The 12433-nt window shown below is 37.7% G+C and overlaps 1 protein-coding gene across 1 annotated transcript in view; it reads right to left on the bottom strand.

Annotated features, from left to right (window-relative positions):
* Positions 1-12433, bottom strand: part of LOC104534137 (seprase-like) — a 30883-nt gene that overhangs the window by 16865 nt on the left and 1585 nt on the right. Inside the window, exons 3-9 of the mRNA XM_010179323.1 lie at positions 6622-6717; positions 4629-4723; positions 4437-4511; positions 4190-4242; positions 3017-3089; positions 1286-1406; positions 564-718 (exon numbers count right to left, since the gene is read on the bottom strand). Coding sequence (XP_010177625.1) covers positions 564-718; positions 1286-1406; positions 3017-3089; positions 4190-4242; positions 4437-4511; positions 4629-4723; positions 6622-6717 — 668 coding nt within the window. The remainder of the gene's footprint in view (positions 1-563; positions 719-1285; positions 1407-3016; positions 3090-4189; positions 4243-4436; positions 4512-4628; positions 4724-6621; positions 6718-12433) is intronic.

Consider the following 12433-nt stretch of genomic DNA (forward strand, 5'->3'; position numbering starts at 1 on the left):
ATTGTAACCCAGCTGACAGGTAAGTAACTTCTTAAGATACATTAACATGATCACTTGCAATCACGCAAACGTGACAAGAGTCAGGAGAGCTCTCTAATAGATGCTGAAAAAATGCCAATCCAAAACCTTCTTGCCTTAGATCTGGCGCTTAAAAGCAGTTAAAATCCAAAGCCCCTTGAGATCAAAAAGCACTATGAAGTGTGCAAATAAACTGGGACTGTCATAGACTTTATTGTTCAAAATATGAAATGTTTCATCATTTACTGCAATGCAAAAGAACAACTGCATAGTTAACACATCACAATAAGTAAACTGACTTGAAAAAAGTCACTATTGCACATGCTTTTCACTTAAATGAGTAATTCCATTTATTTCACTGATATTACAGTTTTGAATGTACCTGTATGTTTTCAGAACTTGGCCTAAGTTTATTTTCTTTCATTAACTTAGGCCACAATGGATTTAACCATTGTAATACAACCACTTTTTAAGCACAGTTAATTTTATCTTTGTCATAAGTCATCGCTTAACAGAAAGCAAGTCAAAAGAGTAAGAAAAAGTACCTTTGGGTATGGGATAATTATCTTTCTGGGATACTGGTCCTCACCAAAATATGAATATTCAATAACTGGTATGTCAGAATCATTAAATTGCACGTATGCTAAATATTTTCCACTCGGAGACCACCACAGTGCATATTTTGTTGCTAGCATTTCCTCTGAGGAAAAAAAAATCATGATAGCTCATCATTGCAATCTACCTTCTGATCTATTTTAGCATTCTGCTTTTAGCAGCCTAGACATGTAAAGAGTCTTATACTAAATAAATAAAACCAAACATATTGCAATACATCTCAATTCTGAAAGGCCTTAGGAACTCTTAAAACAGGCACACGGATCCCATTTAACTCACTTGGGGTTTTCCCGTGTGCAAGTGTTTATTTTATTTGTTTGGTTTTGTTTGTTTGTTTGTTTTAATGCACTGAAGTACCACATTTTCACCAAAATTGTAACTTCCATTAAAGCTTAATTGTCAGCCACTGTCTGCAGCAGAGGGAAGCCCAGTTTGTAAAGTTCTGATACAGTTTTAGTAGCAAAAGAGTCAGGATTTTTGTTACACACTATGAATACAAAATGCAGTCATTGCATGGTAAATAAATATGGAAATGATCTAATCATTGGCTCTAAAAATAATGTATCATCACAGATATTCTAGAATGGATTGTGAGAACAAATCTAAACAAAGCATTTAACTTGTTAGTTGTTGCCTTTCAAGATTTACTGACCTTCATAGACCCAATCAGGAATCCCATTAAATATTTCATTTGGCTTTCCATCACTAGTTATTTTAATTGGTGCCTCTCTTGGACTTTGTTTCAAATAGATATTATTCTGATATACATACACCTAAAGATAAGAAAGTATTTTTGGTGAGTACAGGCACCTATAACAGGAGTTAGAGTAAGATCTTCCACAGTCAGTGTTCTTACATTATAGCAAGAAGAAGACAGAATGAATACAAAACGGGAAATAAAAGCTATACTAAAAGCCCTTGCAAATTCTGCAGGAGTAGGTACCTCAAGAAATAAATTAAACATTACAGGCCAAATTCTACGTTCAGCTATGTCAGAGTAAATCCTGAACACCTCCTTTGATTTTAATAAACTTGAGAGGATTCTGTGGCTATTTTTGGTGCAGAAAATAATGAATAAACGGCCTCTGAAACTGATTCAAATTCCTGTGTTTTTTAAGAGACCCTCAGAAAAAGTGTTTTGCGACTTTTCCTTCTGGTTCCACCAAAAGCAGAAGATAAAAACAAATCCACAACAATTAAAGAGAAAATAATTGGACTTTTCTAAATGTGTCTAAAAGCTTACGTGATGTGAGATGAAAGAAAAATGGTTTTACTCTGTCTGGGATGGTTTGCTCCTTTCTCATAAATTAGTTACCAATAAAGAGTTCTTGCAAGAAATTCTTGCAGGACTCGGGTATCTCTAAATTTCAATCAAATGAGTGGACACATGGTTAAGAAACCAGCACCAGAAACATCCCTTTCTTAGCAAATCATGCCTTTTGAATCTATGAGCACTTGACAGCAATGTCAGTGTAAAATTTTAACTCCTTTGTGCTTTAACTGAAAAACAAAGCAACTTCTAAAACCCTCAGATACATCACAAGGACTACTGTATAAAAACATCCCAGACTATTAGAACTAGGAAGATAGGAAACCATCCTCACTGTGTTCTGTCTTGGGAATTCTTGAACAAGGAAATGACAATATTTCATTTGAAAGAATTCACACTCTCCCAGAACATGCACAACATTTCCTAATAAATCGTCCATTCACATTTAGCCCGCTCCCCAGGTATTTGCTGAAATTAGTATGGTGTTTAAGGATTTTTTCTTGCACGATATTTTGTCAATACTGGATAAGTCGTTTAAAAACTACTAACTATTATTGGGCCGATGCTTGGAATCAAGAATAAAAAAGTTTATAAACTTGTTACTATATGCAATAGGTCCATTATAATTACTGAGAAATACATACTTAGCTATCAAGTAGCTATTAAAAAAAAACCCTAAAACATTTTTTGTAATGAGAATCTGGCAGCCATTTCCTAAAGTAAAAATTTTAGAAAAGACTTTAAATACTGCATCTCTAAATCTCCACAGTAAACTCATGTGTTATACAGTGTCAGCCGAAAACACACTGGTTTTCAGGCCTTGAAACTACATTTCATCCTATATCCACTTATGTCGGTCAATTCTTGGTAAGAGACTGGCTAGTGAACTGAAATACATAATGTAGCTGAGAAAATGGATTCATCTACTGAGACACAGACAAGCTAATTTTTAACAAGTTAAAACTGTTTTCTTTGTCATTCTTGCTCAGAACCAAGGTTAATACACACAGCCCTGTCAAAATTAGGGCCTAACAAAATAATAACCAAAGGCAAATAAGTGTTTTCTAGCCACACAAAGCAAAATCATTCTAGTGCTTCATTAACTTTACTGACCAATTTGTGTCCAACGGGTGACCAGGATATATACTGAATTTTATGTGGAAGCTGATTTTCTGTTACAAAACCACTAAAAAAGGAAAGAAGTTGAGATGGCTTTTTGCACACAGTGCAAATGGATCATTATACTGTACATTCATATAAAATTCATGAAGGGCAATATTTTTCTAACAGCTTATTGTTTCTTGAGCAATGCAAAATTAAGGCAGGCAGCGAGACATGCAGTAATGTGATGGTGTGCACTACTGCTGGTACAGGCTTGCAGCTCAACCCTTTGAAAGCATATTCAACGGCCTAAGAAGCCAGCCTTATCTCTTTCTAAATTTTGCACAAGCATCTAGTGTCATTTGCTTTATCTGCAGTCTGCAATACAGTCACAGCAAGTTACTGGGAAATGTGAACTCAGGATATAGCATGCTGAGGCGATCATCACAGCAGCAGTTACACTTGTTAAGGATCAAGACCCACATGCAGTACCTCTCTACTCACATTAGCTTGCAGCCATCTCTTCCTGTCACCTTGAGCAAACATTTTCCCAAGAATGGAGCAGCTCAGTGCAGCCCCTGTTGCTCAGAACTAAGAAGCATTTGGTCATGCTGCTACTTATGGCATACAAAGGTGACTGGGGAGGCAGATGGCCTTCTTTGAACTTGGGTGGAAAAAGGAGTGGTTTAGGGAACATCTTGGAAAAGAGACCAAATGTCATGGGAGAAGCTGTAAACTTTGGAGGAACCCAGGATGGGCTGTTACAAGATCACTGGAGCACTAAAGTACATGAGAGAGTTTTGGGAAAGCTAAAGATTAGGTCAACCATAAAAGGGATGAATGAGACAACAGAAGGGCATGGAGACAGCAGGTGTGAGACTGAAGTGGACTCAAGCAGCTAAGACAGGGTGGGAGAAAATTATGTAAAGAAGAAGAAAAGATGAGAATCTTCAGCACTGAAAGTTTTAGGGCATAAAACATCAATGAATCCAGATACGTGGATGAGTAGATGAGAGGACTGTATGATTTTCTTGGAGGCCATTTTTTTCAAGCAAACAAATAATCTGATAGATTCAGGCAAAAGCAAAGCAGGATGCTAGACACATTACTATAGAGTTTTCAGTGGAAATGCTTGCAAGCACATCACATTCACCATAGCTCTCTGTAACAGATGTCAGGCCTTACCCATATATGAGATCATAAATGTGGTATGATGCTGTATAAGAGTATCTCCACAGCTGCAAAAAATAAGCAAGAAAATAACATTATTAACTTGGAAAAAGGTAATCTAACTAAAAATAATCAGTAGCCTTTTCGCATCCTACCTCTTTCTCAAGAAAGTACCAAGAAACATTTTATCTACGACAACCACAATCTACAAAATACTGAAAGAAACCAACCATTTAATTAAGAGATGTATTAAAATAATTACCTTTGAATAATTGCTTTCCAGAGCTATGAAATGTTTGTCTGATGACAACACATAATTTGAAGCATTGACTTGCTTCTGCAAGATTAAGAAGTAGATTAGATTCTAGTAAAAAAAACTTTAAACAAGGATTTGATGAGCCAGGTTTTAATCCACTCACTTTTAAACCGGTACTTGAGATGCAAAGGTACGTACCATTGTGCTGTTAGTCATGATGGTAGTGGGGTAGGTCATTTCAACATTGTAAAGAATAATATCATCTTCTGCGGACTGATGAAGATATTCATTATCTTTACAAACAAGACAAAAGGGCTGTTACCTTGCACAGAAGATACTATAGAACAGAGCTGTTTATCGAAGTATTTGCACTCCTGTCAATGAATAGATTTTGAGCAAGTATCTTTTGGCATCTACATAAAAAATGTTTTTCTTCTAATGATGCCAACATACAGAGTTATCAACAAACTGTCTTCAGGGTTCTTGACTATGTTCAAAGATTACACTGCACACAGAATCTGCTAGTTAGCTTTATAATTAAATGCCAGATTTTATTCTCAGTAATGTCTGATCAAGAATATCAGGGACAGACCCATTAAAAGTTCATTATCACAATGTAAATGTTTTGAAGAAAAAATATGTAAATGTTTTAAGAAAAAAACAGATCTTTGCTTCTAATTTCATCAGAACATTCTTATTTGGACAGATTCTGCAGGTAACAGCAGTACCATACAACTGACACTACATGATGATACTGCACTTACTCATGCAGGTCTTACAAAGTGTGTGGCCTCAATGGGAATGGAATTTAACCCTATCTGTGCTCCAGTCCTGAGCCACAGTTTGGTGGAGAATGAAAATCAGAATTTTAGTTTCACATCATTATTTTCACTGCTATAAACAGAGAGAAGCAATTACATACTTGGTGTAGCTACAGACTTTAACAGTTCAAAGGCAGCCTGAAACATTGTATAAGGTGTTCATTTTTAGGAAATTAGATCACCCTTGGATCTTTTGAGCACATTTCTGTGATATGTACAGCAGCATTTGTGGTGATCTCAGGCACCCTTAGGAAGAGAGATTCAATTTTAACTCCTTGCTTCAGAAGCAAAGTAGACATATGGAATGCTGTAGGCATGACTATCTATGGAATCTATGGCATGACTTTTGCGTGAGCTTTCTGACTGTTAAGAAGAAAGATAAGTCTAAGTGAGAAGGATATAAAGGGAGAAGAATATTAGGTTTAGGTGATGTGCTGCCTACATACTTGAGACATTCAGAAAGAATTCTAACAAACGGTGACACAATTTTTAAATCATGTAAGTGGTGTCAACATACTTTGAATTGTTAATTGTAAAACTTGCACTGCTGCTAGCAATGTCCTGGAAGGCTTCAGCTCAGTTCTAAAACTGTGGGTTAAAACAAACTTGGTAGGACTCCATGTGAACAGGCGCTATGTTCCTTGTCTCTAGTCAGAGAACAATCATTGCTTGAGGCAGTGCATAGATAGGAGTGGTAGTAGTGTGTGTACTAGAATCTGATCCAATCTAGCTCAGGCTTTTTTGTGCAGTTGCAATTCAATGATAAGATTTGTATTTCAGCCACACACAGGCGCATTCATCAGCAGCAATTAACTTCATGTCTTTATCTTCTACCTTTAGGATCTTGCTTAGAAACTCAACCTTATTTCCTATGCAATGCATTAGAAGTCAGGAATTTCAGCAGTGTCAGAATTTTCTTAAATGAGATGACAACAGCTTGGCTCACTGCAGAGCTAGGTACTTCTGAAAACAAAGAACAGTGTCTGTAAGACAGGCTACCTCAATTAGTACAAATGGTAAGTGAAAACGGGCTGCCACAAACACAAAAGGAGATTGTTTAAGGAATGACTGACACTGACATTCTTTCTTTCACTTGTTGCAATGCATGTGACAGTAACAGAAGTTAAACACTGAAGGCCTCTGTAAAATTGTAGTTTATCTGTTGAAACATCCAATACCTGGAATTTCTAGATGGACAGACAGAATTGTAAATTTCAACCATAAGTTTTGACCAGCAGATTGTTTAATGCCATAGTCAGCATTCACTCACAGTAAAGCTGGAAGGAAAATACATTTCTGAGTCTGTGTAAACCAGTCTAGAAATACAGATTAGAAAGGCTTATGTATGTTTGAAAAAAGGCTTTACTTACCTGACACCCAATATGGAAAAAATGTTTTATACTGGAAGTTTCCATTCAAATAATCCTCCAGTGTGAGAGCTCTAGGACCAGCATCTTTGTTGACAACTAAGAATAAAAGAGAAAGTTTCTGTTAATGAAATGCTGTAAAATGAAAAAAAGGAAAAAAAAGAAAAAGCAATTCCTAGTCCAATATTTCCTTTTTTCTGTATTTAGCAAGAGGGAACAGGGAGGACAGCATAATCCTGGAGGAATGCAGAGTAGGCACAGCAGAAAGTTCTCTGTTACTGCTCTGATAAGGTCCTTTAGCCTCTGAAGGACTCACCTTTAGGAATACAAAATCAGAAACTAGACAAACTATTTCACCCAGCCACTTATTCACTCAGACACATTTACTTGTAGCTCCTGTGAGTCCAGGAAAAGCCTTTTCCACACAAAAGGCAAACCAAAGTGTTTTTTTTAAAGCATGATTTCAGGAATTTGTGTGGCATGTAGAGACAACTATTTCAGTAGGGACCTGCAGATATTCAGCAGACTGTCAAACAGGATGTGCATACAGCCCCCTAATGCCAAATTTCATAAACACCTCATCAACCAGTTTTAGAAGATGGATACAGAGCTTGCAAAATAACCCCTGTCCACATAGATTTCTCAGCAGCCACATGAAAGAAATAGACAAAGGTATGCAGGTAAAAGTAATGCTGAAAAGTAATGAATGATTGCACCAAGACTTCAACTTTTTATTTAACGCTGCAAAAGAAAACTGGCAATGATTCTGGAGAGAAGACAGGCCCTCTGATATCCGATTTCTAAGCAGATCAGATAGCTGCATAAAAATAATGCACAAACTTGTGTCTTGTCTGACTGTTTCTTCCCAAGGCTAAACACCTTAAGCTAGGGCAGATTTTTAAAGCAAATTGTAAGGACAAGCAACTGGATGAGAATAAGGTGATGCTGAGAATGCTGGCTTGCTAAGTGCATGGAAATGAAAAATTTCACTATAAAAAAGAAAAAAAAGGAAACAAAGAAAAAAGAAAATTTATGCAATTCACAAGAGTGCTCAAAATATTTAATCCTCAAAAGACACAGGAACATTTCTGATAAAGGCCACTTTCTAAAGATCAGTGCCATAATAATGGCAGCTTTTAATGTCTTGGCATTTTGGTTTCTGTGCTCACCCCCTTTAAAATCAAGGGGACTTTTGCCACGGTCTTCAGAGGTAGTGGAGATGTCACACTGCAGCCTAGCAGATCTCTGCCACTTCCCCTGTTTGTTCCTTCAGAGCTCTCAGATGACAGCCAGATAATCAAGATGACTCCTTGTCCTCGGGTTTCAGATCATGCTCCATCACTTCCTCATTACAGCTGCCCTCTCTGTTAAGATCACACTGACTTCCTGGGAAACATTTCTTCGTATTCTCTTCTGTGATACTTTGTAATGATAATACATGTTTTCTTCTGCTAAGTGACTATTACTTACTGTAGAATACACATGTCAGGTTGACTGTTGACACTAGCCTTGTCTGCACTAATGCAGAAGAAAGCTGTCATAAGAAATAAAACTGAATGCCAATCAATAGGCAAAAACCCATCAGTATAAACTCTGAGCTAGCAGCATGTCCAGAAAATACCCCAAGAAGTTCAATAAGTTAATTCCACTTGCTAATACCATGACTGTACATTAGAGATCTTTGATATGTTAATGATAAGCATAGAAGATGGAAAACTCTTTAAAAATGCATAGAAAATAATTCCAAAGAAGAATCCAGTTTATTTATACTGAGTGATGATTACTTCTCAGTTTAAATCTCTAAGTGAATATGCCTATTAGCAAAAGAAATTCACTGTTACGATCCATTGCGTCCAGTTCTGGGCCCCTCAGTTCAAGGACAGGGAACTGCTGGAGAGAGTCCAGTGGTAGGGCTACAAAGATGATCAAGGGAGTGGAGCATCTCCCTTATGAGGAGAGGCTGAGGGACCTGGGTCTCTTTAGTTTGCAGAAGAGGAGACTGAGGGGAGACCTCATTAATGTTTATAAATATCTAAAGGGTGAGTGTCACGAGGATGGAGCCAGGCTCTTCTTGGTGACAAACAATGATAAGACAAGGGGTAACGGACACAAGCTGGAACACAGGAGGTTCCACTTAAATTTGAGAAGAAACTTCTTCTCAGTGAGGGTGACAGAGCACTGGACCAGGCTGCCCAGAGAGGTTGTGGAGTCTCCTTCTCTGGAGACATTCAAAACCCGCCTGGACGCCTTCCTGTGTAACCTCATCTGGGTGCTCCTGCTCCGGCAGGGGGATTGGACTGGATGATCTTTTGAGGTCCCTTCCAATCCCTAATGTTCTGTGATTCTGTGATTTCCACGGCTGTATGTATAGGAGGCTTAAATTTGCAGTCCTGTTTAATACCTTCATCTGGTAAAATTTCCTGGTTCTCTCAGCTTACGATGACTTTTTACTCAAAAGACTAGCAATAGCACAAATGTCACATCTCTTGTCTTATTTCCACAGCTCTAATTAAAACCTTTACTCTGTTAGCTGTCTCACTCTCACATAGTTAATATTCTGTGATAATTTATTATGACTGCCAATGATTTTCAAAATGTGTCCACTCTTATCTGAATCAGTGGACTGCAAAAAATCTGAACACAACTACTTCTATTTGATTACTTATAATGTTGAAAGCTTGTTTCTAGGCAACAGAAAATATCTTCAAATGTTTTAATTAAAAGCAGCATCTTTAATAGTTTCCTATAATTTTTGCTGAGTCTTTCTTCTGTAACTAAAGATGGGCTCAATAACAGTTTTCGAAATCTCTGCTCACAGAACAGACCCTAACATGAGAAGTACTTTACATGTCTGCAGCACTATACAGACACTAATTTGGATGGCTATTGCTAGGCTTGGGAAATTCTTTCTTTGTCTTTTGCTTCTCTGTGAAATAACGAAGATGAAAAAAGATGCCCAGGGACAAAAAGTAAACAAATAGCAGAGCCAACCACTGAAATGAATGCTTAACGAATTTCAGCTTTGTTCTTTTCCCCTCACCAATCCACTGTCTCAGTTTTAATCTTTTGTGGTCCAGTTGCATTCATTTACAGGGTGCAGTTTTGTATTTCTCTGTGGGCTGAACTCATTACTTTGCTTCCCAGTATAACTTGCTTTAGATATTCCATGATCATAATTACTCACTCATGCATCCGAGTGTATTCGATGCACGTGTGTAACTGCGGTGATAAAAGTCCGCACTCATCTACTGTCACTGGCTTTATGCAGATACCTTCTCCTTTACTGTTCTGTTCACTGTTGTGAGAGATTAATAGAACATAGACAGCAGAACTTCCAAGTACATTAAACTCAGATTAACTTTATGCACACCAATCCATCACTGTGAAATGTTGTTTGTATTCTCAGGGTTATTTCCTTTCAAAGACTGGATATAGGTAGACCGACACAACCTGTGCTTTAAATTTCAAAGCCCTGTTAGCTTATTCCGCAACATGGTCTAATGTGCATTGATATAAATTGTGTCTACTCCTGCCAAATTAAAGCAAGCATACAGAATAATCAGACAGTATTCTGGTTTCTGTATTTTTTTATTTTTATCTATGTGGTTGTATATATGTATTTTATAAGTAATTGTATGTATGCCATAAATATGTATTTTTATATGTACTTTATTTAGCATCCATGGCTACACTGCAAATAGATGACTTGCCAAATAAAAACTGGTTAGCGTGGTACTATATTCAGCTTCTGGACTAGAATGCCCATTCTCATCTCTGTGGGCTGATGCTGAATAGCACAAGCTCCTTCAACACATGCAGGAAGACAGCCTTCCACTTGAGGAAACCACACCCCAGTTCAGCATCACAAAATAATTCCAACACTCCTGATCCTGCTCCAGAACTCCTGGTCACACTCGGCTCCACATCAGCTGAATCTGCTTTTCCACACCTGTGTTACACTCAGTCACTTTTTGTGAGGTGTGCCACTGCTTTCTCAGAGAAGGTTACTTCAAAAACACCTTTGGAATGAGAAGCAAAGACAGCTGTTTTTTGTTTATGCTGTAGAAGAACAGGACTAGCTACATCTGTGTACAAGATGTACTCAACTCAACTCGGAGTTGAGTTATCGTAGCTGGGTTTTGATAGGTAAACCACAGCACATTCCTTACTCAAAGAAATGTCAAAAAACTGTCAGTGATTTCATAGGCATAAAAGCCATTCACTATATTGAGACTGCCTGCCTCGCTCTTCTGAGCCCTGCAGAAATAGCATAGTAACTGCAACTAAGTATTTCCCCCTTACTATCCTCTCCAAAAAGGAAATGATTTTCCAGTATATCTTTTGAGAAATTGTCACATTTTTATACTCTTCCACATGTAAACCAAAAGCAGCTATCAGATTTTGAGAAGTCCAAAGAATATGAAATTACTAGAAACTTCTCAGACAAAACCAGAACCAAATATTTCTTCCAGTTCTTTCAGCATTGCAGATGACATTTTTCGTTGCCAATTTTGTAAGCAGAAATTTAGTCAGTCTGTGTCCATACATCTCATATGCAATTAATTGTCTTTCTGGATTGCCACATCCTTTCAGTTAAGCAGTGGTAAAGGTGGAATGTACAAACAACATTCCATCTTCTAGCTATTTCCTGTCTGTCTTTGTGTATTCCTTAACTGTCTAAAATGCTTCTTCAAAAGCATTCTGTAAAGTATGATAAATTTTTTACCATTCTACTGGATCTAAATGTGATGTCTGATACAACCGGGTACCAAGTCATTATTCCGAGAAACTACAAAGATTAAAAGACTGCTTCCTAATGGCTCAGGTACTGGAGGAGGCTCAGAGTAAGACCAGTGAGGTGGGATGTGATAACTTCAGAAGAGAAAAGTACGTTCACTTCCTCCTACAGTACCTTCCACGATCTTTAGTAACTTGATCAGGCTGCCAAACTGATCCTTCGTTTCCAGTCTTTTTGTTTCTTCACTGTTCTTTTCTATTTAAAACTCATTAAAATATTCTGCTCCGTCTTAACATGCAGACTTGGTATGAGTACGTCTGACTCAATGCCATACATTTATCTAGTAATGAGAGCTCAGACTTGATCATGCTTAAGCTAGCCAAAAAATCTGACATGCCATCATTGACAGTAAAAGTCAAACCTTTTACTTTGAGGTGTTATCTCTTCCCAGCCTTGATACAATCCATCCTTCCATTCACATGCTGCATAACAGAATCAACACCAACTGCTTCAGAAACCTCCAACCCTTCTCTCACCGAAAGAACCCCTGATAGCCATATTCCACAGAAATACCAGGTAGGAGAGATTTCACCTTTCACAAGACCTGCATATTAACTACAGGACTTAACTTTCACAAAACTTAAGCAGATAGTTGATTTTATAACATTTAGTTGTTAAATGCAAAACTGATTTCTTCATCTCAGTCACCCTGCCATGGACAAAGAATAATAATAGAAAAAAACCTCCCTTACTGTCACTGGAATTTGGGCTTTTTATTTCTATTTTAATTATTTAAAAGGCATTCAATTGATCTGATACAGTGAAAGGGTCATCACAGAATCACAGAATCACAGAACGTTAGGGATTGGAAGGGACCTCAAAAGATCATCTAGTCCAATCCCCCTGCCGGAGCAGGAACGCCTAGATGAGGTTGCACAGGAAGGCGTCCAGGCGGGTTTTGAATGTCTCCAGAGAAGGAGACTCCACAACCTCTCTGGGCAGCCTGTTCCAGTGCTCTGTCACCCTCACTGAGAAGAAGTTTCTTCTCAAATTTAAGTGGAACCTCCTGTGTTCCAG

Source organism: Mesitornis unicolor, unplaced genomic scaffold (genome assembly GCF_000695765.1).
Source record: "Mesitornis unicolor isolate BGI_N332 unplaced genomic scaffold, ASM69576v1 scaffold41922, whole genome shotgun sequence".
NCBI classification, from domain to species: Eukaryota; Metazoa; Chordata; class Aves; order Mesitornithiformes; family Mesitornithidae; genus Mesitornis; species Mesitornis unicolor.